Genomic DNA, 26,932 nt, shown 5'->3' with positions numbered 1-26,932 from the left:
AACTACTTAAATTCTCCCCCTAGCAAGCATATGGTGTGAATGACAGGTGCTGTTTCTAAGCAATGCAGATGGGCCAAGGAGCCATGGCCAAATGGGATTCCTTGGCAAGCATACCCTGCATCTTTAGAAACACGCGCCTGCCGTTCCACTTTATGGTTTCCTATAGGAAATACATAAAGCAACCCTTGAAGGGATTCTACAAGAAGAATGGTGCAGGGATGCAAAACAACTACAGTTTTGAAATAATATGTCTCTGGAAACAAAAAAAATAATAATGAAGTATTCCAATATGCATTCTTCAAGCCTCGCTGCAGCTCACCATTTTGTCAGTCAACAACAAAATTCACACAATATGCTGCAGAAGAGGACAACACTGTCGTGCATTCCTAAAAAGGTGATATATCACCTTTTATTAGAGTGAACTAAATCATCACAAAGCAGCCAATAAGCTTTCCAGTTCTTTCCCCCATGTTCCTTCAAAATTGTCTTCTGGAAAAGACGAGGGATGTTTCAAGGCATTAATATCTAGTTTTAAGAGAGCTGTAGAACTCTAAAGCTTCCAATTTTGTGACTTTTAGTTGGTCTTAATGAAGTGTTTTATACCACTGTTCTTTGGGGATATTTTTAATGGCTACTCCATCATTGTCTATATTCTGAAAGGGTAATTTACCAAATATCTTTGTAGCTCTTCTACATGGGGTTTTACCTTGTATTTTTATACTGCCAACAGCAGCCTGGACAAGAAACAACTGAAGTAAAATCCCGGCTCCATCAGTATCAGAACAAGCAAATATAAAAAGGAATGATAGAAGCACAAGGATAGCTGTAGAGGAAGATTCTATTTTAGAAAATTACAAACATATGGAAGTCTATTCCATCACCACATGAGATCTGCACTTGCATGAAGAATCAGTTCACCGTTCTCTATTTGTAGTACAAAACAAATAACCATTATCCTGAAGCTGCAAGTAAAAAACACACTGGGAAGGAAAAGGGGGAGGAAAATGCACAAGGTATCCTACCTTTTATTTATAGGTTTCTCATCTTTCTCGTAAGGCTTCACAAACCATTTCCCGATGCGCACAAAGTTCCGGTTCATTAGACATCTTTCCACCAGGTTGTGAATTGCTTTGAATAGCAGAGTGCGACATTCATAGGAAAGCCCATTCTCCCATACACCGTCTTCCTCATCTGCAAGCATGGGAGGGGGAAAAAAAGTTAACAGCCGGCTTTCAGTGGAGATGCAAAGAAAAAGAACGCCACCAACAATAACAGCAATAACATTAGTGCTGACTAAAAGGTCACTTCATACATTACGTTTAAGAGTACCCCATAGGCTTCTTCAACATAAACATATTGAGTCGTCTTACAGAAAGACAGAAAATGGCCCATCAAGCTAAATACAGGCCACCCAATTAGGAGCTCTCTGTTGTCTCAGACAGAGGCCTCATGCTGCTCTTAAAAGACCTTTCTATTTAACCACAGATGCCAGGGACAGGACCTGGGTTTTTTGGCATGCCAGTCATTTGCTCTGTCAATGAACTGTAAGAGCGCTCCTGCTGTCAAAGTTTAGTATGCATTATCTTTGGGAAAAGGACCTGTCTTCTTAATTTTTATTATTACAGGCACCATCTAGCCCAAGCTGGGTACTTTGGTTTTAATGGAACATACGCGACACTCCCATCAAACTCAACCAGAGGCTTAGATGTATTTGCCACACACAGGCTCAGGCCCCATATAAACTAAACAAGTGGGTCCTGTCACACTAGAACATGACTGTGATGTTCCTGGAATCCCTTAAAAAGGCCTGGTCCCGGTAGTCACTAGGTCACTTCCTCAGATACTCCACTGAAGCCTGACTTCCCTTAAAATACCTGCTTCTGGTAGCTACTTACTTAAGAGGAACAAAGCTCTGTTCATATATTCATTCACACAAGGTAGGTAGGAGCGGGGGGTGGAAAATTAACTCTTAGAATCTACCCAGATCAGAACACAGACAGTTGAAACATTAACCCACATTTAATTAAGGAACATTACATGAAGAACAATAAGCCATTTCATACATTTATTATTATTATTATTATTATTATTATTATTATTATTATTATTTGTTATTATCATCCTGTCCATCTGGCTGGGTTTCCCCAGCCACTCTGGGCATCTTACAAGAGTTCTAACCTAACACCCCTTAATAAATATGCAAACTATTTTACATATGTTTTTACTATCCTGCTCATCTAATTCCTTCTTTCTTCCCATCCTTTCAACCACTCTCTTCTTCAGTGATAATTTCCAACACTCACTTCCTCACATTCTACTCCACTCCTCTATTGACAATCATTCTATTCCATTCACTCTTCTGCCACGATGACCAAGAAATACAATTGGAGGACAGAGTTTGACAGCACATCCTTGCCATAACACTTCCAATAATGCCCGTTTGGCTTTCTTTCATAGGAATGAATGGTTGCTATACACTCTTATGAGTAAAAGTACAGTGGTACCTCAGGTTAAGTACTTAATTCGTTCCGGAGGTCCGTACTTAACCTGAAACTGTTCTTAACCTGAAGCACCACTTTAGCTAATGGGGCCTCCTGCTGCTGCCGCAGCACGATTTCTGTTCTCATCCTGAAGCAAAGTTCTTAACCTGAAGCACTATTTCTAGGTTAGCGGAGTTTGTAACCTGAAGCGTATGTAACCTGAAGCGTATGTAACCTGAGGTACCACTGTACTGCCCTTGGGAATAGTTTTGAGGTGAGGTCACAACCTAACACACCCTGACTTGATCCTCACTGAACTGACTGCACTGCTGCAGCAGGAGTTGTGCTCCCCCCACCCACTCCAACAGTCCATCTGATATGCAAGCTCCTTCCACTCCCAATAATTTACAGTAATAAAGAAGATGACTAGACAGAATGTGGTTCTGACCCAGTTAAGCCTACAAGTCTGTCTCCAGAAACACATAAATGTCAGCCTTGGGGAGAAAAACTACTGCTCTGGGGAACAGTGGTGAGGAGAGGTTACAACCTGACCCACCTCAACACCAAGCAACTCAGGAATTGCAGGAATTATAGAGAATTGTAGGGCATGACACACAAGCATGGTGAACCTTTGCTACAGCCAGAAATACAAATGAGATAGGCATCAAAACACTAGAGGTTTGAGAGTTGTCGTCTGTCATTACTGTCCAACTCATTCCAATATACCTACAATATACCTACAAACTCAGCTTTCACCAAGAGTAGACAATGACATCAGTTGAAGTCTCTGTAATGTTTTTACATGTCCACTCAGACAACAGGGGAAAAGTGTCTGTCCTAAGGTTTCCAGGAGTACAGGTGCCCACATCAAGGTCTACATTTAGGAGCAAATGGCATGGACTTTCTAGAATCTCTAGACAGAAGCAAAACTTGCATTTCCCCAGAACACATAATGCCAATTTTGAATCCATTTGATGTATTCCCCACCCAGACAAAAAAAAAAAAGTTTAACCTGACAGAAACTTCCGCAATGTGTTTTTATCATGCACATCAGATATTGTTTCCATGTTAACAGACTTCATTCAGTCAGATTGCAGCACTACAGTTAAATGCCTTGTTCCTTTTCCACATAACCACTTTAAAAAGGTGGCGGGCTGCCATCTGAAGAGTTTTGAGCTCAGTGTCTATTACATGAATTTACCAGTATCAACTTTAGAAGGCGGATGTCTGGCTGAAAAGGCAATCGATAAGTCAATCAGGATTTCTTTCTACCCATTTTATTGCCTCCAGGTTGGATAATAAAGGTCACTAAAGACAGTGCTTGTTTAATCAGTTTCCAAGCTCTCCCCTCAAAAAAGGGTCTTGCACTTCTTTGGGAAAAGATACTGAAGCTTCAAATTTTTCTATCCATGTTGATCAACACTTATCGATGTACCAAGGAGTGGGTTGAACTTGGCAACACTGATAAGTACTACCAGAATCCAATAATGAAGCCTGTCAGATTTATATGGGGGTAAGCTCACATGAGGTTATTAAGAGAGCATGGATCATCATACGATCACCTAAACACACGCTCACACAAAATGTCAGCCAGTTTTCAAAAGGCTTCTTCAGAATAAAATCCTGATTCATCACTCAGTCCCATGCCGGCTTGTATGCCCCAATTCAGAAGGTGCACAGAAAATAATGCAGGGAGGCAGCTCCTGGGGTCAATAATGGAAGAGGAATACTGCCTTCAAGCCTTACTAATGAGAATCTGTTCACCACTACAAAGAGACAAGATGTTGGACTAGATAGGCTAGAGGTGGGGAACCTCAGGCCCAGGAACCAATTCCAGCCCTCCAGGTCTTTCTTGCTCTCCGGATTCTTCCTCGACAATGCCTCCTCCCCAGCCCACACCCCTCAGCAGCCATGCTCCGCAACTTCTTTGAGTGCTTTTGCTTGACTGGAATGTGTTTTTAAATTATGATAATGCCTCTTCCTTGCCTGGATGGAAAATGAAGCAGAATGTGGGTGTGGCTGGAATGTAGCCTACAGTACAAAGGAAAAAGTCATATCCATTGCTCCACCCACTTTTGCCTCTGGTCCTGCCAACTACTGCTATGTGGCCCTCGGGCTGAAAAAGGGTTCCCATCCCTGACACATGACTATTGGTCTGACCCAACAGAGCTCTTCTTGCGCAAGATTCTGCTTTTCTTGGCATATAATTGTCAATCCAGGTTGTACAGCCCAGTCACCTGCCGGCATAGTCCATTTTTATAATAGGGCTACTCCTGACTTGTCTCTGTTCTGACTCACGTTTTAAATATGTTCAGGAAGTGACCACAAAGAGCTAAAGTGGTGTGCCTCTGCAACATCATTAAGGCTCAAATAATAAAGGCATGCAAACCAACAGATACTGTGTCCTAGGATTTTTGCAGCTACAGTGGTTCCATTTGATTATGGGGCGGTACTCTAAACCAGACAACAAACAAAAAAACCCCATGAACTCACAAAGCCCAATTATAATACAGGCTTAACTTTCCAAGGATGAAAGATATGTACAATATGGGCAGGATCCCTGGAGATGTTCCTCCTGTCTTAACTGTTTGTTTTCCATTGATACTTAAGACACCTGTTTTGTCTTCTTCCTTCAAGAACAGCTGCAAATGATTCAAAGATCCACAACAATGCCTTAAAACTTATCACAGTAGACCTCTAAGACAACCTCAGCCATAGGGCATCAAGGGGCCATTTGACCATTCAGCATTCAGGGTCAAAGACCCTTGTGCATATTCTCTCCATAGCTCCAAATGTGAGGACAAATACCCCAGTGATGCAAAACACCAAACAGCACACAGATGCTCCTTCTTCAAAAAAAAAAGAAAGCAGAAAACAAAATGAGATCCTCATATCATACCAGGCTTCAGAGTAGGCACAGGTTCTGCTTTTTTTGAACAGAGGAACAGAGTCTACTTTCTGTACTGCTGAGTTCTGCAGCAGGCCAAAGAAGAAGAGAACTAAACCAATACTGCCTATTCTGGAGCTCAACCCCTCTCTCTCTCTCTCTCTCTCTCTCTCTCACACACACACACACACACACACTCCCAAGTCATCTGGCATCTTCAGAGTCAGAGTCAACAGAGATAACAAATAATGTATGGCTTCTGTGCCAAACAAGAGATTTGTTGTCAAGGGAGACTCTGCATTCAAGTAAAAGGTAAAATCACATATTCACTTCTTACACACAGCCAGGAAGTTTGCACTGCAGACTTCTCACTGCATGGAGAGATAAAGCAGAACTAGCACCCCCCCCAAAAAAAAAAAACACCATAAAAGGAATGCTTGAGATTAACAGCAAAATTTGTAACGATCCAAAACACAGGTTGGATTAAGGGATCAATTCTACGTAAACATATTTAGCAGAAAGTAAATTGCATTGAACTCAGCAGGAGTTGCTTCCTATTTAGAATTCATGTTTAGAATGTGGACTTGAGCAATTCAAGTGGACTTACTAGGCAAGACACTCCCTGGTGATAATTGCAACCTACCAAGCAGGGACATCACAGGGATAAACATGATTGTGACACCACAAGTTTAAAATGTGTCAACCTGAAATCATGAAACCATATCCTGGAGTACTAAATCATTAATCCAGTTGCTGTCTTTGACCACCATTCACCCTAAAAAGGGTTCAGTTAGTCTTCAAGAGAAAGGCGTCCTTCATGAGAAAGCAGTGCAGTCAGCCCTACATAAGCTCTTTATTTGCCCTAACTAGCTGTCCATAGGAACATGCTTTTCAGCAAACCACTGCACAACTATAATTATCTGGAGGACACAAGCAAAACTTGATGCTTTCTGTGGGGGTCTATTCAGCCCCTGGTGAGTACACAGCTCTCCATAATAACGGAGAGCAACACACACACAGGGAACACAAACTCCTCGCCATTAAAGAATCAGGAGACAGACTCAAAACGTAACTACAAGATAATGATCAGATGGAAGAAGTACCCATCTTGCAAAATAAAAAAAGAGAATTACTTCACCTTCAAGGCACAGAATAGATCTAATGAGATTAAGTTGAAATGAACCTTCAGAAGCGCCTTCAGGAATGATTTAATACACCATTAGTTGGGAAGAGGGGGTGTCACATGTTTGAAAAAATTGTGCCAAGTTCCCTTGTGGTGCACACATGTGTACAGTGGTACCTCGCAAGACGAATGCCTCGGAAGATGAAAAACTCGCAAGACGAAAGAGTTTTTTGTTTTTTGAGTTGCTTCGCAAGACGATTTTCCCTGTGGGCTTGCTTCGCAAGACGAAAACGTATTGCGAGTTTGTTTCCTTTTTCTTAAAACCGCTTGAAGAGGTGCAGTTGCAACTGGCATTGCTTCGCAAGACGAAAAACATCACAAGACGAAAAGACTCGCGGAACGAATTAATTTCGTCATGCGAGGCACCACTGTATATGAGAACATAGCTTTGCAAAACTCATGTTTTCTGGAAAGTGATTAAAACATTTAATATATGTTTTCTGGACAAGCGATTACAGAGGTTTTAGGTATGTTCCAGAAGGCTTTTTCTCCACTCCCTAATCCAGAAGAATGAAACACATACACACATACCTGTTCTTAGAAGTTACAGCATTTATTTATTACTGTCCAGACTGGTTGTCAGGACATGCTATAAAATAGTATTTAACAGAGTACCTTGAGATTCTGGATAAAGACAAGGATTGCTAAATGGAAATCAAGTGACAACTTGTTCATCATCATATTTTTTCAATAGGTGGCAGAATATTGAATTCCTGTTGCCAAGAGATTATTTTTTTCCTAATTAAAAAAAAATGAGTCAGTACTATTGATACTGTTACAAATTCTTTAGTGTTTAACACTATTTAAAACAAATTGAAATAGGGTCATGTTTTTCAATGCACACACTGTTTTTGATGATTGTATCACATCAAGCACAACACAGCAAGACAAGGAATACTGCCCATTTGCCCAAACAACAGAAACCTATTTCCTTCCCTAAAAACCCACTGAAAATGAGAGCAGTGGGAGGACTTAACGTGCTTGCCCTTGGCGATGTCAACACACAGACAATCTCATCCTCGGGATCTCAATTGCCTGTGATCACACAGGGGAGAAAAAATTCTAAAGATATCGAAGTAGCAACAGCTCAGACATACACATGAAAGCCCACTAACACATATAAGGGATGTTGTACCCCTTAAAAGCTTACATCTCATTAAAAAACCAAGCCACACAAAAATTTGCTACAAAACAAGAGTTCAACAGCTGCTCTTGTGTGTTTATGCATGTGCACACACTCACACACTATCAAGAACAGTCCAATAAGGAGAAATTCACACAGGCATTTTTATTTTCTGAACTCACCCTTTCAGGCCACTTTTGGAAACGCAGCAAGCCACACTGACATGGCATACTTTTTTAAACTGTTAACATGCTACAATCCCATTCAATTCAGATACATTTGCAAAGGATTCTAGACACTTGGTGGGCCAATAAGCTGTGACAGTGGCAAGGAACCTGCTACTTGATAAATGCCTGAACAGTCCACAGTTATTGCAATCCAGCTCTGCAAGGATAACAAGAATACTGACCTAGTCTGTGCAGCATGAGAGGCCCTGAAGAAGCATATGCAGCAGTTCTGGGTGTCAAGCTCAGCTGGTTGGAACCACTCACCTAGCAAGAATGGCATGGAGTGCTGACTTCATTCAAGGTACCGTACTTTTCCGTGTATAAGACTAGGGGTTTTTTTACTTTAAAATAAGGTTAAAAATCTGGGGGCATCTTATACACAGATAGTGCATATGCCCATTTTCTAAATTTGGGGTCCCCAAAAGTAGGGGGCATCTTATACATGGAAAAATACGGCATGTGGAGGACTCCCATGAACATGGCATATGCTTTGTGCTCACCTTGGGTAGTAGGGCCATCTATTTCAACATTACACAGCTGCCCAAAACTACTGGGCAAGCAGAAGGAACTGCTCGCCTTCAGTGGTGCTTTGACAATGAGCTGAGGCAGTGCCATGGTGGCACACGAGGGAGTCAGAGCTTTGGGCAAAAGCCAATTCCACTGCAGATAGGATTAGTTACCTCTGCATTCAAATTTGGGGTTTGTTTTTTTGGGGGGTGTGAAGAATACGGTTGTAGGATCAGTCCACATAACCTGTAGCCACAAGCCCATCCTTTCTCCAAGGGTTACTCAGGAGTTGGCCTGGGCAGCTCATCTTGTCAACATCAACCACTTCATCCTGCCTTCTTTACACTAACATTCAGAAGTTTAAATGGAATAAAGCTGTGGCCTATTTTATACCCAGCTCTGTCTCCATCTCCTCTCTCTGTTGGGTTACAGGTGCAGGCACAAATTCTGTTAAGATGTGTCTGCAGCAACTTCTAGTCAAAATATGGCAGGCAACAGTTCCTGGAAATCAGATCCCGAAGAAATATACAGGGGTGGGTGGAAGTAAATAGGAAGCCTTAAATGCAGCTCCTTTAAGCTGCAGAAAAAATAGAGAACTATATACCCAAGATTCTTAGCTTACCTAGACAGGTGCAACAAGAGAGAAGCACACATTTTTCTCCCGTTTCACTTATCCCCCAACCAGATCTTGCTGATATCTTTGCTGGGCTGGTAACAACCAATCAAGTAACTGGGACCAAGATTGCTGCATCAGGAAGTGCTCAGTTCCTTAGTTGGGGTTGATTGACAGTGCTACAACTTGCCAGTCAACATTTTTAGCTACAACCCAGGAAGGCTCAAAACCATTCTCCTCAGCTTAGGGAAGGCTTATGGCAGTTGGACAAGCTCTTAAGTAAATAGAAGCCCCTGGTACTCCATCATAAACTAGTGTCTAAAAGAAAGGGGCCAACAGAGCTCAGAATAAGAGACAACATGTTTTGCATCAAGAGTTACTGGCAAAGAGCCCAGCAGGCAATAGCCTGCCAGATCCCTTCATGCAACTCAGTTCCATGTGGATCTCATGACACAGTGATTGACATACTGGTTGTCCAAACACTGGCTAAGGTTGTAGCATGATAAATAGAGAATATTCCTGATCTTGGGAGGGTTTTGCTTAAATAAATAATGAATATAAGCCTGTTCCTGGCTTCTCTTTGACACATATTTGTGTGACTAAGAAACTGAATGCAGACTCATCCCTTAATGAATCCATCTGAGAGAAATACAAGGAAAAGCTGGGATGAAGCTGAAGAGTAAGAAACTTACCTGCTATGCCAGACCTTGGGCTTATAAGGCAAAAGTTCGTCTTCTACTTTATCTCATAAGAGTATTTTGCTAATATATTCACCCTAATGAGGAAAACTTGAGAATGCCATTATGAGGCAGGTAAAACCTGCCCACCGAACCTCACTCTCTTGAGTAATGTAGCCTATACCAATATGAGGCTAGTGAGGAAATGCAGTGTGTGCGTACACAGACACACAAACACAGCTGTTCCAAGAGACCATTCAAGGGTTCTTCCTTCTACCGGCATCTATCATAATGTCAGACAGATATTTTACTCATATGCCAGTAAAATGGGAAGGGGGAAAAAGAGATGAAAACATTTTATTACCAAATGTAATATTGTCCATTGTTTTGTTTAGCAGCAGCACAAGCAAAGAACATTTGATAAAGGAGAGAGTGAAATGTGTGTTTAAAAAGGAGCCTCTTGATGTTTATTATTGCCCACATACATAGACACACTTCTAGCATGCTAATACCTGCTTCAGTATTCCAGACATTCTGCAGCCAACGATCTGATTTTTCTGCTGAATGTGAAGAAAACTGATTCTACAGGAGAATTTGCAGCAGTAAAACGTACTGTATAGAGGTTGTTGTTGTTGTTTTTAAATGCTGTAAACTCTTAACAGGGAAGAGGAGGAGGTAACATTTTTTCCTGCCTTCCTATTATGGCTCCTCCAAATACTCAACGTATGTAACTCCGACAAATAACAGACATAGAGCTTATTATAATAACTAAGGAGAATTACATAAAGATCTCACTTCAAATGCTCCAACAGCATCCCACAGTACTCAAATTGCTGCAAGGACTGTTGAGTGCTTTCTTCACTAGATCATAGAGAGGGGAAATGTGGTAACTTACAGGATGTACAGTATCAATACTGCAGTTCAGTGGATGATTTATGGATAAAAGGTTTAAGACTCAATTCTCCACTCAAAAGGACCTCAGGTAACAAAAATAGAACAATGTCAGCCTGACATTCCTGAAGAATTGCTGCCTGTCACAGTAGGTCATCCTATCCTAGGCAGACCACATGGTTTCATGTGATCGAACTGGATTGACAGGAAAGGTTTAAAAAGTTAGGGCTAGGAAAATCCCAGATGTCTTAAAATTTTGATGCCGAAAACCCTGGTGCCCAATTTCCCACACAGCCCTCCAGCCCTGTGCATAGTTAGCACTACCTGACATATAGGCACACATACCGTATCCCCCCCCCCCACACACACTATAAACCACACACCACAACCTAACAAGGTTATGCGCTCACTTGTTTGTGTTTTTTGCTTTTTTGCAATCTCCTTCTCATTCTTTACACCATGTATACTGTAATTTACTTAGGAGTTAAAGCAGTGGCATTCAAACTTTCTAACTTGATTTAACCCATTCCACAATGACCTGTTGGCCCAGAAGTTCCATGTTTTAAAAACAGAGCCGGTCCCAATATGATACAGAGTGAGACAACTGCCTCAGATGGTAGGTACTTGGGGGGGGCAGTAGTGAGAGCTCCACAGCTGCTCTTCCTGAGTACCCTAGCCTTATATGGAGAATGAAGTTACACATGCCATGTGGTCTGACTCCCGCACCCCCAAAGCTAACCTGCTGCTCTGAGTTGCAGTGGATGAAACCATCCCACTGACAGTACAGTGGTCCCTCGGGTTAAGTACTTAATTTGTTCCAGAGGTCTGTTCTTAACTTGAAACTGTTCTTAACCTGAAGCACCACTTTAGCTAATGGGGCCTGCTGCTGCCACCGCGCCGCCGGAGCACGATTTCTGTTCTCATCCTGAAGCAAAGTTCTTAACCTGAAGCACTATTTCTGGGTTAGCGGAGTCTGTAACCTGAAGCGTATGTAACCTGAAGCGTATGTAACCTGAGGTACCACTGTATTGTCATTCATCTTCCATGCTTTGACTCTTCTTCACCTTAGGCAGCAAATGTCCTGGGCAGGCTCTGATTTTTTAAAAATGCTGTAACATACGTATCTGTATGGTGTGCAGTCAGTGCACTGACCAGGCCTACTGAGGCTTCATGAATTCAGGGTATACCTAGAATGTACTCACCATTTGCTTGTGGCTGCCAAAGCAGCGGAAAGTGGCCGTGGTGGTTTTGTTATTTGGGTGAAGACAAAAGGAATATGATTGAAACCAAGTGAAACATGCCTTTTAAATAGTTTGAAAATTACTATAAATGCTACAAGCCCCTTGCTTGTAGCAGCACCTTGCTAAGCATTACAAGAAAAATTACAAAACTAGAGTAGCTGACAAGCTACTATCAAAAACAAAAAACTCTGCTTAACAAGCTCAAGTCAAGTATGGCTCAAGTATGGCATCAAACAAGAAAACGTTTCCAAGAAATATGACAATTTCTTTCCTTCAATTTTCTTTAACATCAGAAAAAGCATAAAAACCATAGCTGTATGATTAACCTAGAAAGGAGTAATAAACAAATAAATGTTCGGGGGTGGGGAGGGAAATTATGCCATTTTCAACAGACTTCCAAACATAGTCCAAGTGTTTTGAGCAACAGCAAACACACACATTAAAAGATGGCAAAGTCCAAACTGCACTTTGTACTCTAACTTCCACATCCTAAAACAGCACACGGAGTTATCTCTGAAGAGATTTAAACCTATCAGCTTCTCCAAACGTACACAGCTGGAAACTCTCATTTGATAACAAATCAAGAATTAGATATAAATCCAGGTTCTTATTTCATCACTTTTATTGTTTATGAACTGGAACCTTCCCTTTTTGGAAGGGTGGATTGATAAACTGTTCCAGCATAATGGCTATGCAGTTGCCATTATGTATAACACAAACCTGGTATACATATAAAAGTTGCTCCATTTCCAAACCACCATTGGGAAATAAAGAACAACTCAGAAGCTTGAGTGCTCCATCTACCTATCTTATTGTATCCCCCCCCCAAAAAAACACCCTGCTTTTGTTTCCAGAGGCTTCATATCTGCACTGCCATTCTCACAGACCATTGCTAGCTCAAGGCTCTACTTTGCAAACTGAATTCAATCTAGCCATAACAGCAAACTACGGTTTACAATTAACCAGGTTAAGCACACACACCAGTGCAGACACTGACTACTTTAAAGAACAAAAGGCAAAGTTGAACTCGTGAGAGAACATGAAGAGCGAAGTAGCATACAAGCTTGGAAGGTGCATCCAATCTCTTAAACATTGCTGAAATAGAGCAAAGGCTGTGACATGATGCAGACACTAAGTGCATCAGTTAAAAACCATGTCCTAAGAGTGTGTAGTATAAATTCTTTCCTTTCATTAAAGACACATTAATTTAAAGACATGTACCTCCTGAGGTAGTGTGATTAGCTTACTGAGGTAGCAAAATTAGTTTACCTTGGGGAGGGGGGAGTGTTAATATTTCTGAAGCCTAGAAACTGAAAGACACTTTTGATTAGAGAAATGATAGAAGAATGCCATTTGTTTATTGTGGAAAATGGTAATTATTAACCAAGCCACATGATGTAGGAAAATCTGTGTAACAGTGAGTCTTGAGCCAAAACGTCTATTTGGAAATAATTAACATTAACTAATATTTTTACTGTATGTGAAGACGAGGGGTTGTGGAAAAGGGTTCCTTAAACCATCTCCTTGCTGAATATTCAGCCTATATGCAAAATATTATTCCAGGAAGGAACCTGTTCTGCGATCCTGACACTACAGCAGCTACCACTTACTTTCCAAAGGCAGTTCTGAAAGTATTAAATGCAAAGCTGTTGGAAAGCGACCAAGTTAAAGTTATGGCAGTGAAAACAGGCATTAAGAGTGCTTCAGTTTCATGAGGGAGAGGATCAAGCCTCACTTCTCAAGCTCCAGCATTGCACTGACCCTATTCTTGCCATGAACAGCAAAAAGCAGTGAGCATTCAACCCCATCTAGCCTCAGGATTTGTGCATAGTTAAATTTTCTTTTAAAAAAAAAGTGATCTAGAAAATTAAATTGCACATAAATAACCAAGGGATCTCAGGACAAGTTCCTGGGGAGAAAATATATCCATTACACTTTACTGGACTTGTCTCATCCCTTGAGCCCTTAGGATACGGCAAGCAATATGTCTAACTTACCATATTCCTAGCCATCAAAAGCAAGTTTACAGGGTGGGGGAGGAAATCGTGCCTCACTCTGCTCCCAAAAGACACACAGGCTCAAGCTTTGGGGGCTTCCCATAGGAAAATAATTCCAAAAGAGGCAGCCAAAAGGGGCACATGCCAGCCAGTGCAGTCTTAAGTATGTTTACTCAGAAGCAGAGATTGAAATTAGCAGGGTGCCAGGTGTATTTTGTGCCTAAAGATTATCCATTTGTGAGCACCTCAAGAAGTCGGGTTCCATTTTTGCACCTGGCTGACACTCAAGGATTACTGTAATGTATGTTCTTTGAAGCCTCAAAGTATATGTTAAGGATAGAAGTTTAACAATAAAGGGTTGAGTGTTTTGAAAACTTAAGTATGGTACCAATATTATTATTGTAAACACCAAATGAAACATGTATTAACAATTTCTGCTAAAAATACGATATTAACAATGTGTCATTTATGTGAATTGTGTATTAGTTCATTCTTATTAATAAAGTGTTGCCGACACCCCCCCCAAAGGTGACTAGACATTCTGTTTTGATGCTCACAACCCAGGGGTCCCAGGAGACATTTGGCTCCTAGCTTTTCTATCTCAGTTTTTAACACTGCTCAGAAGCAAGCCCCCATTGAAATAAAAAAAAAGAGTTGTAAAGGGGCTTAGGGTTCCAGCCTAACATGCGTTTTTGTCTAGCAAATTATACATGAGCAGAGTAAAATATTTACAGAATATTTTGTCAGCCAAAGCCTCCATTTACATTCACACATGTAACACTGTTCACATGTACCAGTACTTAGGGAAGAGGCTCGAGGAAAAACACACACACACCTTATTAAGCCAGCTTGCATTGGCAACAAGATTATCAAGCCCGAAGTCCATGTTTGCCATCTTGCACCCATTCACCGCCCCCTTCTGTGGAGATATGAACCACGGACATGTTATTGCTGGCACAGCAAAGGCCTGGAAGGTGCTGTTGATTAAACCTTTCCAGCTTTTACGCATATCAAGTACCAAGATAAAAACCGCAAATGAAGAAACACACTGAGGGGTTGCGCAAAAGGCACTGAGGCAATTGCTTTGAAAAGGAACCATTCCGATGAACAGAACATGTCTCCACATGTATCCAAAAGGTTGCCAAAGAACACGATACCATGAACTTTTTGTTTTTTTCTAAACAGATTCAAAAGGCTGAGAAATAAGGCTTCACACTCCCAGCTGAGCAGCCCTGATCTTTCTCCTGCTGGCAGGAAAAGGATTTGGGCTCCCTCAGCTAGGGTGTGGGAGGCTTTGCGCTCCCCAGCTCAGAGGGCCATGCCAGCAAAGGGAGCCCTGACGAAAGAACCTGTTAGGCTCCGTTTGCAGGGATCCCTCCGTCTTTCCCAGCAAGGAGTTGGAGGAGCAAGTGACCTCTTTCTCCTAGGAAAAGGAGACTGTTTCCTCGCTCCTTACCCCTTAACAGGGAAGGTGAAGGATCCCTGTGATTGCAGCTGTCAGTCTCCATTCTCAGGTATCCCTCCGTCTTCACTGGTGGTGGTAGGGAGACAAGCAAGCAACATCTTTCTCCCAAGAAAATGAGGCCACTTGCCCGCCCCTTCTACCTTGCCAGAGAAGGGAGCCTTGCAAACGGAGCCTGTCACACTTCGTCACAGGGCTCCCTCCATCTGAGCAGCAGGCTGGGGCCTGCTGCTCTGGCCCTGACCTGCGAGGTGCTGGGGTGAAAGCACCTCAGTCCCCACGCAGTGAGAGCTGAAGCAGTCTCACCCAGGGCCTCGCAGGCTGGGGCCAGTGCAGCTCTTTGTATATCGCCAAACTGCGATGTCTGGCTGGTGATATACTGTGATGCTCAAAACCTAATATCGCCCAGCCCTAATCTATATATTGTGATATTTAGCTGGTGATACAACACAACGCAGGGAACAAGATATCACCCAACCCTAATAAACAGCATAGGCTTCCACTTCTCCCTGCCCTTCATCACTTGCTATTCCACCCATTGAAAGAATGCCTAAACCATGGGTAGGCAAACTAAGGCCCGGGGGCTGGATCCAGCCCAATCGCCTTCTAAATCTGGCCCATGGACGGTCCGGGAATCAGCGTGTTTTTACAGGAGTAGAATGCGTCCTTTTATTTAAAATGCATCTCTGGGTTATTTGTGGGGCATAGGAATTCGCTCATTTCCCCCCAAAAAATATAGTCTGGCCCCCCACAAGGTCTGAGGGACAGTAGACTGGCCCCCTGCTGAAAAAGTTTGCTGATCCCTGGCCTAAACCATTTCCAAAATCCAGGAATTCAACTAAATTATACATGCACACACAATTCTATTTGCATGGTTTATCCCTAGCACAGAATATGCACAGTCCTGTTTATCTGTGGGGGTGGGGGAAAGAGAAAGAGAGAGGCAGACACAACCACTATTGCTCCTATCAGGACAGACTGTTGCTTTCCTAGCAAGCTGCAAGCAATGGAGATGTCCTACTTTAAGCCCTGCAGGGGAGGAATTACAATAATCGAGCTTCTATTGTCACTGGGGACATGTGTCACTGTTGTGAGGCTGTCATAAGATAAAAATAATACCACAGCCAGGAGCTGGCTGCACAGCTGAAGGGGTAATTTTCATATTACATCTGGTAAATGGTATCAAGATTCTTCACCCAATACCCTGGCTTCAGAAACAAATCCCTTCAAGCCAATGCAGGAAGAAGGCTCTGTGGAGAGCAGGGGGGGAAAAGAGAAAAAAGAGCAGCAGTTATCCCAGGCTTGATGCCGATAGCCAATGCAGCCAGCTGGCAGAGTCATCCAAGCATTCCCTTCCAGGCAAAATAACAAGGTCCAGGGCCTGAAGAACAAGGAAGCATACAGCTAGATGGCAGAAAACATCACCAATTCTGTACTGTTTGGTTTAAGGAAGATCCAAGAAAACCAACAAAATGATGAGAAGCCTCTTGAATGAGCCTGCATTCAGTTCCTTCAGCGGTGCTATGCAAGGCAGAATACTTCCAGATCCAAGTAGTATCCTTCAGTCTAGTGATTTTTAAACTAAGTTCCATCAAACCCTGTTTTTCAGTGGTTTATCGAAGAGAAAAATAAGTTGCAGTAGACAAGATTCTGTGAAAGACATACTGTCCACTAGTGCAATGTTCTGCTACGTGCAACCACAAACAAATGCCAGGTATATTTTAGGGTGCACTTTCAGTTCCCACAGAACAACAACAAGGCCCAAATGGACTGGCTACCTAGCACTACATGCAAACTGGCTATGTACCCTCAGGATCTTCTGCATAACACAAAGGTGTTCTGTGGCAGAAAAGCCAATGTGGAAATGGTTCCCTGGAGGTAGAAAGCTTGAAAACTGCTGCTTTAAATCAATTACTAAAAAGCTCCAGCCAATAGACTTGCACAAAGGGCCACTGCCAAAAACTCTTAATGCATCCAAGGATCTGCAGCCGCAGAAACACCATTTCATGCTCCGAAGCAAAGCCAGAACCCAGTAAGTGTCCAAGAAGGTCTGAGAACTTATAATCATTCCTTTTCATAAGCTTGCCCAATATCATTGCACAACTTTCTAAGAATTTTCACTCAAGTCATTCTCCTCCCTCTCGTGATAAGATGCCCAATACTACATTATACTGCCCACAGTTGTTTTCGGCCAGAGAGACATAGCACAGAAGTTTCAGAATTCAGAAAAAATGCATTATATATAATCCATCCACAGTCAAAGCTTTCCAGCTAATGAAGCACAAAACCTAGTCAATTAATTTTAGGAAGTTTCAGTATATTACACATAAAAGGAAATGTGATAATAAAAACGGGCCAGCGAAATAACAGAATTGGTAGTGAACATTTTTTTTTAAAAAAAATGAACATGTAAATCAAAACATTCAGCAAGTTAACTGAGCCTTAATAAATAGCAAAGGCTCATACTACCAAGGTGGCACAAGAAAAAAGGATCGGCAGAAAAATTCTCTTATGGCTTATCAAGTGTGCAAAACATGTAACAAAGGCTAAACCACAGTATGCAGTGTTGATCTATATCTGAAGCATAAGCTCAGTTAAATCCCATATAATTGCATGTTCAGCTATAAGAGGGGTCAGCTACTTGAGCAACCCAGCCCAACTTTTCCCCTCTACAGTACCTACTGGGAACAACAAATCTGAGGCTACAGAACCTTGGACCTCACTCTTTACTCCACTCTTAAAAGTGGCCCTCCAAGAAAAACAAGCATATATAAGGGTCTGAAAGCAGCCTCTCTCTTTCAGAGGTATCCCAGGTGCCTTCTTAGAAAATGGTGTTGCATAACTCCTTCTGAATGCATTAGTATAGAAAACTATGAAAAAGCCCATTGAAGCTAACAGCCAACAGCAACTTTTCACTAGGCTGCAGGTCAGGTATTCCTGAACACAAAGTCAAAAGTCACAAGATTTAAGAGTTGTGGACAATGTGGGGAAACCAGTACAAATAAGTGCATTGTATCTCTGCAATGGAATGCCCTGACAAGATGGAACATTTATGTAAAAAGAACAAAATATAAAAAGAAAGCATTTAGACCAGGGATAGGCAAACTAAGGCCCAGGAGCCAGATGCGGCCCCCCAGGCTCATAAATCCAGCCAGCAGACCCTGCTACCTGCTCGGTCAGTCCCCACGCGCTGCGGATGCTGGCGCGGCTTCAGATTGGCTGCAGGAAGCCTTGTCACCTGCGGCTAAGGAAAAACCAGTGCAGCCATGGATGGAGAAGCCGGCAGGCGAGCGGTGGGTCTGGGCTGCGCCATGGGCCTCATGACGGGCGCACCGCAGGGCTTCAGCCAGAGTTTAGTACACCTGCTAGCCCCGTGCCTGGCACCCGACTGCTGCTGGTGGCGTGCTCGGCGGCCACACTGGAGCAGCTGGAGGGCGAGCTGCGCATCGCCTGCCTGGCACTCCGTGTGCGCGGCCTGCCCACCAGCCTTGGACAATGGGGCCACAGCGCGTGGTGCAAGCTGCCTGTTAGCTCTGCGGGGATGGGCTGACAGAGCGGCTGCTGCTCATCAACACCACCGGTGAGCAGGCGCCGCCCAGACGCGCTCCTGAGCGCGTGCAGAGTGCGTTCCCCCTCCATCTTCAGAGGCAGCTGCAGGACCGGCTTGCAGGGTATTTATATTTTTCAAAATATAGTCCAGCCCCCCACAAGGTCTGAGGGACAGTGGACCGGCCCCCTGCTGAAAAAGTTTGCTGACCCCTGATTTAGACTATTGCTGCAAGATATTGCAAGCAAGACTACGGTCATTATTCTCTGGCAATAATGTCCTATATCAACTTAAAATGTACCACACTTTCGAAGGTTCATTTGCAAGGCTACATTGACCCCTGCAGTCAATCAAACTTGAAAGCTATTGCTCCATTTTTATTAAAAGCTTCCATAACTCGTGGATACACACAACAATGGTTCCACTGTGATTCTAGGAATAGGACAATTTACAAGCTTTGTTTCAAAAGGCTGAAATAGATTTCCAGCTCGATGAGATGTTATGACCAGTATCCAAAGGACTGTGCACTACCTACCACGCATGCATGCATACATACATGCATGAGGGGATGGTTTTTCAGTTTTTACCACATTCCCCTTTTTGAAGGGCCAATTCCAGCAGGAAGCTGGACCCTCTGGAACAGCATTCCATGAGGGCTAAGCTGCTGCTCCCAGGAAGGAAATTACCGTAGATCCCTCAGCCAGGTATGCAAGCTCACGTCTGTGTCTCCCATTCCAAACCAATTAAGGGTTATGGGTTGGTGGTAGAAGACAGGCTTCATATGCAAAAGGTCCCAAACCAAAATCCCTAGCATGTCTAGTTGGATGGACAAAACAGGCTGATACAGTCACACATTCCTACAACTGAATGCTAAAAGCTTAGATTACTATCAGTATTTGCATTCCTATGCAACCTTGCAAACAGCCTCTTGTGTGCGTACATCCATCACATAAATATATTAAATCAGATTTGTTTGTTTTGCTGCCTTTCCATTCTTTCAGATGGTGTTCCGAGTAAAATGAAAATTTGAATATCCCCAAAATACAAAAAGTGTCCCGGTAAGAAAGACATCTCCCTTTCCCATCTTGAATGCCTTAATGCACCAAGCTTAAACAGATACTTCTGCAAATCTACTGGCCTTTGCTCGGAAGCAGCCCAGGACAAAAATAGGTTTATGGTCTAAGTTACAGCTCAGCTTTACAGAAGACAGTCTGTGCAAGTTATGACTGAGGTAACTCACAGGGCAAAATAAGGAAGCTATAGATGTACTACCAGAATGCCCAAGTATCTGATCTGCAAGTGACCCCTTTTTTGCAAAAGCCTCTCCGTTCTAGGACTACTGGCTTTAACCACGTCCTGCTCCCACTAACTCAAGTACTTAAAACACATCTGCGATTTTAACAATAAAACCCTTCTCTGGTATATAATATGCCACTGTTGGGTTAAGTACTCCTATAGAAGAGTGGTACATATGGAGATTCAATAAGATTATGCTAATAAAACTAGTGCAATTGTTTCAAGTCTACTGGCACCATGGCAACGATAACTGCTTCCCCTCTTTATAATGTACACAGAAAACTATATGTAGTGTAAATGCTAGCAAACAGAGGTACAAATGAGGAATCTCCCTCTTCAGATCTCCTCTTTGCCTTTGGCGAGCCACTTAAGTTTAGAGTTAATCAAAGAGCTGATACACATAGAATTGTAGAGTTGGAAATGACCACGAGGGTCATCTACTCCAACCCCCTGAAATGCAGGAATCTTTTGCCCGACATGGGGCTCAAACCCACAACCCTGAGATTAAGAGTCTCATGCTCTACCAACTGAGTTATCTCAGATGAACCATCTGTTTGCACCCAGGAGATGCCAGGACCAGTCCCTGGCACCTCAATTTAAAAAGGAGCAGGGAGCAAGGGATGGTAAAGACCTTCTCCACGTGAAGCTGGAGAGCTGCTGCTAGCCAGAGTAGGTGACACTAGGTAAAAAGAACATGAACTGGTATACAGCAGCTTCTTGCATTCTGACACACACACTCAGACTCAGCCACATGAAGAGATTAACTACATTGCAGGGCTGCTGCAAAGATGACTGAAATGCTGTACACAAAGTGCTTTAAGCAAGTGTTAATTACCATAATCACTTGAAATATATAAGATATTTGTGAAAGTGGATATAGACTAGAGCTAGAGGTCTGCATTCTTTTTAGAACATAGAGGACTGTAACTCTTTACTGCCAACATGATCCAGCCAAAGTTGAGGCTTCTCAAGTGCATGTTGCATGAACCCACTGAATCAATGGGGCTTTAAAATATTTGTCATGGTTGCTGGTTCTCTGTAGAACACTCCATAAACAGGCAAAATATTTTAGACCAGGTGCAATTTAGAACCAAAAGCAATTATCCCTTTCATAGCAATATTTTCTATATGTCTTGTAATAGAACAGTACAGTACATGATTACATTGTTCTATCATTATTTATATCACATGTTTAGTATTTTTCCAATTTTGTATGTTTAATATTAAATATTAAAAATCAGCCTCAGTGCAGCCACCAAGCACTACAATCTTAAGAGGCATTCCTTAATAAAAACACTCTCCATTCCCCAATACACAAACAGGCAAATTATGAGCGTAAGGAAGGAAATGGGCACATTTTTCTGGGCACCAAGTTCCACAATGGGTGCCATAACCACAAAAACGCTCCAATCTACATCTTCAGTGTCCCAGAGGTACTGTAGTTTCATCTGGGTTATGCTTTGTAGCTCAAAAGCAAGCTTAAGATAAATATACATTATAAAAAAGAAATTGCCAACACAGCATTATAATTTGGCACTGGCCTGGTTACCTGCAACAGGTAAGACAATGGCTCCCAGATGACCCAAAAGTCCCATTGCTGCCATAGAGATCACTGGCATTTGAAGACAGCACCATCCATTAAGCATTGTTAGTGACACAGTTTCACACAGATCAACTGCAATCATAAAGATCTCCTTCCTCCCCATCTAGCATGGAGGAAATCACGCAGCACTACATAGAGGCCGCTCCTGCAGCTTCACCCTCGCTGCCAGTCGTGAGTTGGGACAAGAATGCCAGAGAGCAAACTGTCAGAAGCATCACCATGAAGCTGGGGTGAAAGGAGTGATATGGGCAACTACCTACTGAACAGTTATTGCCAAGACTACAACAGTATCATGTCTATATTTAGTGACTATCTCTGCCTGCAGACAGTTTAAACATGACCTGCCATGCGATCTCACATATTTCAAGCATTCAAAATGGCCTCATGTGTACTCTCACAGTCATCATTACAACAGCCCTTTCAGGAAGGACACTGCTATTATTCCCATGATCTGATTTAAGAAAAACAACTGTATTTTTATACTGCTCAGATGTTCACAGACTTGAGAAAGAAGCTTGTCTGAGGCCACCTAGTGAGTTCATGGCTGAGTCATGATCGGGGACTTCTGATTCACAGCTCAAATGTCCTAGAAACCACACTACACAGAATTTAAACAGGAAGTAGTAGTGTGACAGAAAGGCTGCTTAATGTACCTGAATGGCTATTAAGCATTTAGGAATTTTCAATATAGCACAGAGAGTGTGCTAGGTGTACATAAGAGTAAGAGATTATAGTGTTTAAATAGGACATTTAAAGATTTAAGTGCATCTTCAGGCTCATAAAACCAGATTGCTGCCAAGGCAGAGCGGAGAGAGAAAACAGTCCAAACTAGGAATAGTTTTATATAGATGATCCTACTGCAATCAACATGTACTCAAATTTCAAGTGTCAATTCATACTAAAAAAGCATCAGGCTGCTTTATACAGCTAAGTCACAATAGCAGGTCATAACTGGTGAGAAGACAATGTGGGTCAGAATCTATAACAGCATGTAACAGGTAATTCAGATTTGCCAGCTTCCTCCCCCACTTTAATCCTTTCCTCAAGATCTACTTCCACAAAGCTATCCCAGTCTCAACTTTAAAAAAAAACCCAACCCACAAAACTGCTGTCATTTTACATACCACCCCCCCCAAGCTTGGAGCAGCATCTCTCGCCATGCTCTGCATGAACACTCAAAACAGCTGACAAATAAGCATCACACAGCAGCCAATTCGCAAGAATAAGGCTGCACACACACCATATCTTTAAAGCACATTTGAAACACATTTTTTCACTTGTGAATGGTTGCTGGGAATTTTAACTCTGTGAGGACAGTGCCCATAATTCTTTAAGGGGGGGGGAGTTGCTTTAAATGTATAGTGTGTACACAGCCTAAGTGACACCTGTGGGGCCTATCATATGCCACCAATTCTGAAACCACCAGTTTAATTATACACAACTGCCTTATAACATGCTGCCTTTTATCAGGTCAGGCCCATCTAGCACAATACTGTGTATTTTGACTGGAAGTGGTTCTCCAGAATCTCTAGAAGTCCTCGACTAGAACTTGATATTTTAACTGGAGATGCCAAGGATCCAACTTGGGACCTTCTACATGCAAAGCATGTGTTCTGCCGCTGAACTATAGTCCCTCCCCATCACCTATACTTCAAGACGGTGGTTTAAAACAGCCAATGCAGCCTCCACATCTAAGCCTCCTTTTCCTAACAAAAGCCAGCTGTACCTCTGGCTTTAGCAACATACCTAACAAAAAATATTCCTTACAGAACAAAATTACCTAGACACAGCATGACTTACAGAAGCACATGACTCCACACCTGCCTCACTATCACAGATGTTTACATTCAACACAGATACTTGTGTTCTATATATTCAAGCTTATATTCCACCCACTTTTCCAAATGTGTTAACATATCTTTAGAGAGAGAAAACAAAGCAATTCCACAAGATGTCCTCCAAGATTTCTCCCACACAATCAGAAGACCAGTTTGCACTTCTGTGTATTTGGTATTTATTTGGCACCACAAGGGCACATGACATTTTATGGAGTAACATTAGCTGGAGAGAAGTCCCTGACCAAAGGAGGTTCCAATATAATAATTATTTCTGAACAGCAGAGTAAAAAAAGTAGGGTGAATAATTGCGATAATGTGTACTTCATCTCTCAATTCTCAATAAACCCAAGCTTATTAGAGCAGCAAACTAGCAAAATAAAATTGTATATCTGAAGAATGATACCACCACACATAGCATCCAAGACTTCTCTGCCTTACCTGTTAGGTCATGATGAATTAGGTCAGTAAAATTGGGGTCATCGCCCCACCAGAATATCCACAATTCTCTGCGCCCAGGCCTCTGGTCTCGCCGCCACACACTCAAGACGTCAGCTTTGAGGCAACGACTGTAGCTGCTTAGGATAGGGTCTTCTTCGGTCACTGGGAACAGGATTGGTGCAGATGTTGGACCCTGCCATACGTAGCGTTTCCATTTAATTCCTGTTAAATCGGCCTGAAAGAAAATTGTAACAGAAATTAGACTAGAGGGAACCGGAAGGTTTCATTGTAAAATTGCAGCAGTTACCAAAGACAGATATTTCTATTCACTTCCCAGCAGGTCTTTCTCCCATTTCACTAAGCACATACGCATTTTGGACTTAAAAAATGCATTTTCCCTACCACCTCCTTATGACAACTTTCGGTCAATAAGACAGTGGCAATGACTTCAATCCCTGCTCCATTCAAATCAGTGGGAGTTTTGTTATTCAAACAGAGCATCCCAGGATGTTAGAATACCATAAAATCAAGTGCTTGTTTTGAACTATACCATCACTTTTGCAAATCCTGCTGAATCTCCAAATATAGAGAACTCCGGTATCCTGAGAGAGAATCTACATCTGTTACAAATGCAAATAAACACCTCACTAATAACCCTCTCCTTAGCCACTTAGCACTAGAAGCACTGCAACAAAACAACCTAATCATTTTGAAAGGCAGAGGCTTTGCTGAAAATACTGACTATCCCCATGGGTAGACAAATGGGGAGGGAGGGGGAACCAACAAAGAAAAAAACCATTCCAAACTTTTAATGGATTCCACTACAATTCAAGGAAACTTTCAACATTTCTTTCTCCACTCCTTTTCCCAGAAAGAGGTTTTTTTTTAATGACCAGTGTTTCAACAGCAGCTGAAGGGGGGGGGGCTAAGAGAAATGGTAGGCACTGACACAGGGTTCACTTTCCAGCTGTTGATAAAGAGGGTGCTCTTTCCACTCAACACAAAATTCGCTTGCTTCCCCTGTATATAGATACAATAAAGGTTCTCCTGGCCTATTTAATTTCAACAAGGAAGGTTCCAGCACCTCTGTCAAGTGACAGAATTTGCAACAGTTGGTGATCTTGGAAAGAGAAATGGAGAAGAGGGAAGACATGCTTTAAAGGGACACTGGCACTCATGAGCTGCAGGCCAGCTCAGCCAGTAACCTGTGATCCTGCAGAGATAGACTGCTTGGATTCCGTACACCCAACTACGCATCAGCACAATAGCTTTGGCATAGATTTTTTTTTTTTAACTTTCAGGATTAAATAACACCAGCTGGTCGAGTCTGCTGCCAATTTGCATTGAAATAAATCCAGAGTGAGAAAGTGGTCAGCAAAACCCACGCTCGGATCTTAACTGAATGAAGGTTTAACTGAATTCCACGGCAGCAATTAAATAAGGCAAGGTTACAAAACAGTGGAGGGATCCGTTTACACACACACTTTAAAAAATAAACAAATAACGTGTGACCTGCGAATAGCAACACAGTGGAGCTTCCTCCACTTTTGTTGCCAGTTTCAGTAGGGTGACACTTTTAGAGAACTGGGGGGAGAGTGAGGGGAGGGTTTCACCAAAGTTAGCTTGGGAAGCAGAAAAAGGAGGGTGGGAGAGAGAAGAGCTAAGCTAAAACTAGGCTGAAATTGAACTGCAATAAAATAGGCATAAGTAATCATGTCACCTACAACAACAGATTAGAGAGAAATCGAAAGTTAGTGGAGAATCAGAGGAAGAAAAACAAAAGAGGGTGAAGAATGATTTGGAGAAAAAGCAAGCTGGAGCAGGGGAGTCGTAGGCACAAAGTCTTTGGAGGAAGGGAGGGAGACAGAGAGGGGAATATATATACAGGAGAGCTAGTTGATTCCTGGCAAGGCCTGCTCCAGAAGACTCCTCTAGCAGATGCAATGCTAAAAATGGCTGCTTTGCTTCCATTCCTCTCTCTTCTTCCCTCCCCCCCACTTTCTTTTCCTCTTCCCTCCCCTCTCCTGGCGATCTCGTCTCCCTCCCCCCTCCAACCTTTCCTTGCATGATTATCTCCGGCGATCTGCACACCGCCCCCCCGCTAAAAAAAAAAGTAGCCACTTACCAAACAGAATAGGTTGGAATGGCAATCCTCAAGGCTGGCCCCGTTCGGCACGAAGCAGGAACTCATCCTCACAGCCACAACCCACACGCCATTATCCCACAGCCTCCGACAAGAAAGAAAAGAGACAGACAGAGCGAGCGAGCGAGAGACACACACACGCCGACCGAGAGGGGAGGGAGAAACACAACCGAGGGAAAACGGCCCTTTTCCCTCCCCCCTTTTAAAAAAAGGAATCACACACACATTGCGGGGAGAGGAGATATCAAGGGGAGGGAGAGCGCACAAGTAAGGCAAAGGAATAAATAACCCGGGGAGGTTAAAAGGAAGGAAGAGGCAATTTTAGGAAAAAAAAGTGCAAAAGAAAAATCTTCGTGGAGAGGGATCAGTTTTCACAGCCTCCTGGGCAAAAGGCGGCGGCGGGGGAGAAAGATTGGGGGTACTTGATCCAAAGGGATTGCAAAAATAGAAAGATTTACGATCTTCAATCTGCAAACGCGGGTGGGGTGGGGGCAGAAGGAAGATACACAAATAATCCAGTGGCTGTAGGGTGTGTGGGAAATAATCCAGGAATTTCTCTTGCGCCTTGTCCCCCCCGCCTCGTCACACCGGATTTATAGAGTGAAGAAAAGACCGGGGGGGGGCGGAGATAGAGAAGAGACGGTGCGAAGTCCTTTCCTCGTTTCTTCTCAAGAGTTGGAGATGCAAAAAGGTCGTTTTTGCTTCTATTTCCACTCCAGAAATAAGAATAAAAAATCAAGCCATTGGAAGGGGAGGAGGAAGGGAAACTTTCTGGTCTC

General features: G+C 42.7%; 1 protein-coding gene across 1 annotated transcript in view; it reads right to left on the bottom strand.

The window, feature by feature from the left end:
* MED13 (mediator complex subunit 13) overlaps positions 1-26,469 on the bottom strand; it is a 98,280-nt gene extending 71,811 nt beyond the window's left edge. The window contains exons 1-3 of the mRNA XM_053367829.1: positions 26,136-26,469; positions 24,011-24,245; positions 1,023-1,191 (exon numbers count right to left, since the gene is read on the bottom strand). Coding sequence (XP_053223804.1) covers positions 1,023-1,191; positions 24,011-24,245; positions 26,136-26,201 — 470 coding nt within the window. The 5' untranslated portion in view covers positions 26,202-26,469. The remainder of the gene's footprint in view (positions 1-1,022; positions 1,192-24,010; positions 24,246-26,135) is intronic.
* Between the last annotated feature and the right edge of the window lie 463 nt (positions 26,470-26,932).

This window comes from Podarcis raffonei, chromosome 15 (assembly GCF_027172205.1).
Source record: "Podarcis raffonei isolate rPodRaf1 chromosome 15, rPodRaf1.pri, whole genome shotgun sequence".
Lineage (NCBI taxonomy): Eukaryota > Metazoa > Chordata > Lepidosauria > Squamata > Lacertidae > Podarcis > Podarcis raffonei.
This window is presented reverse-complemented; position numbering and strand designations above follow the sequence as displayed.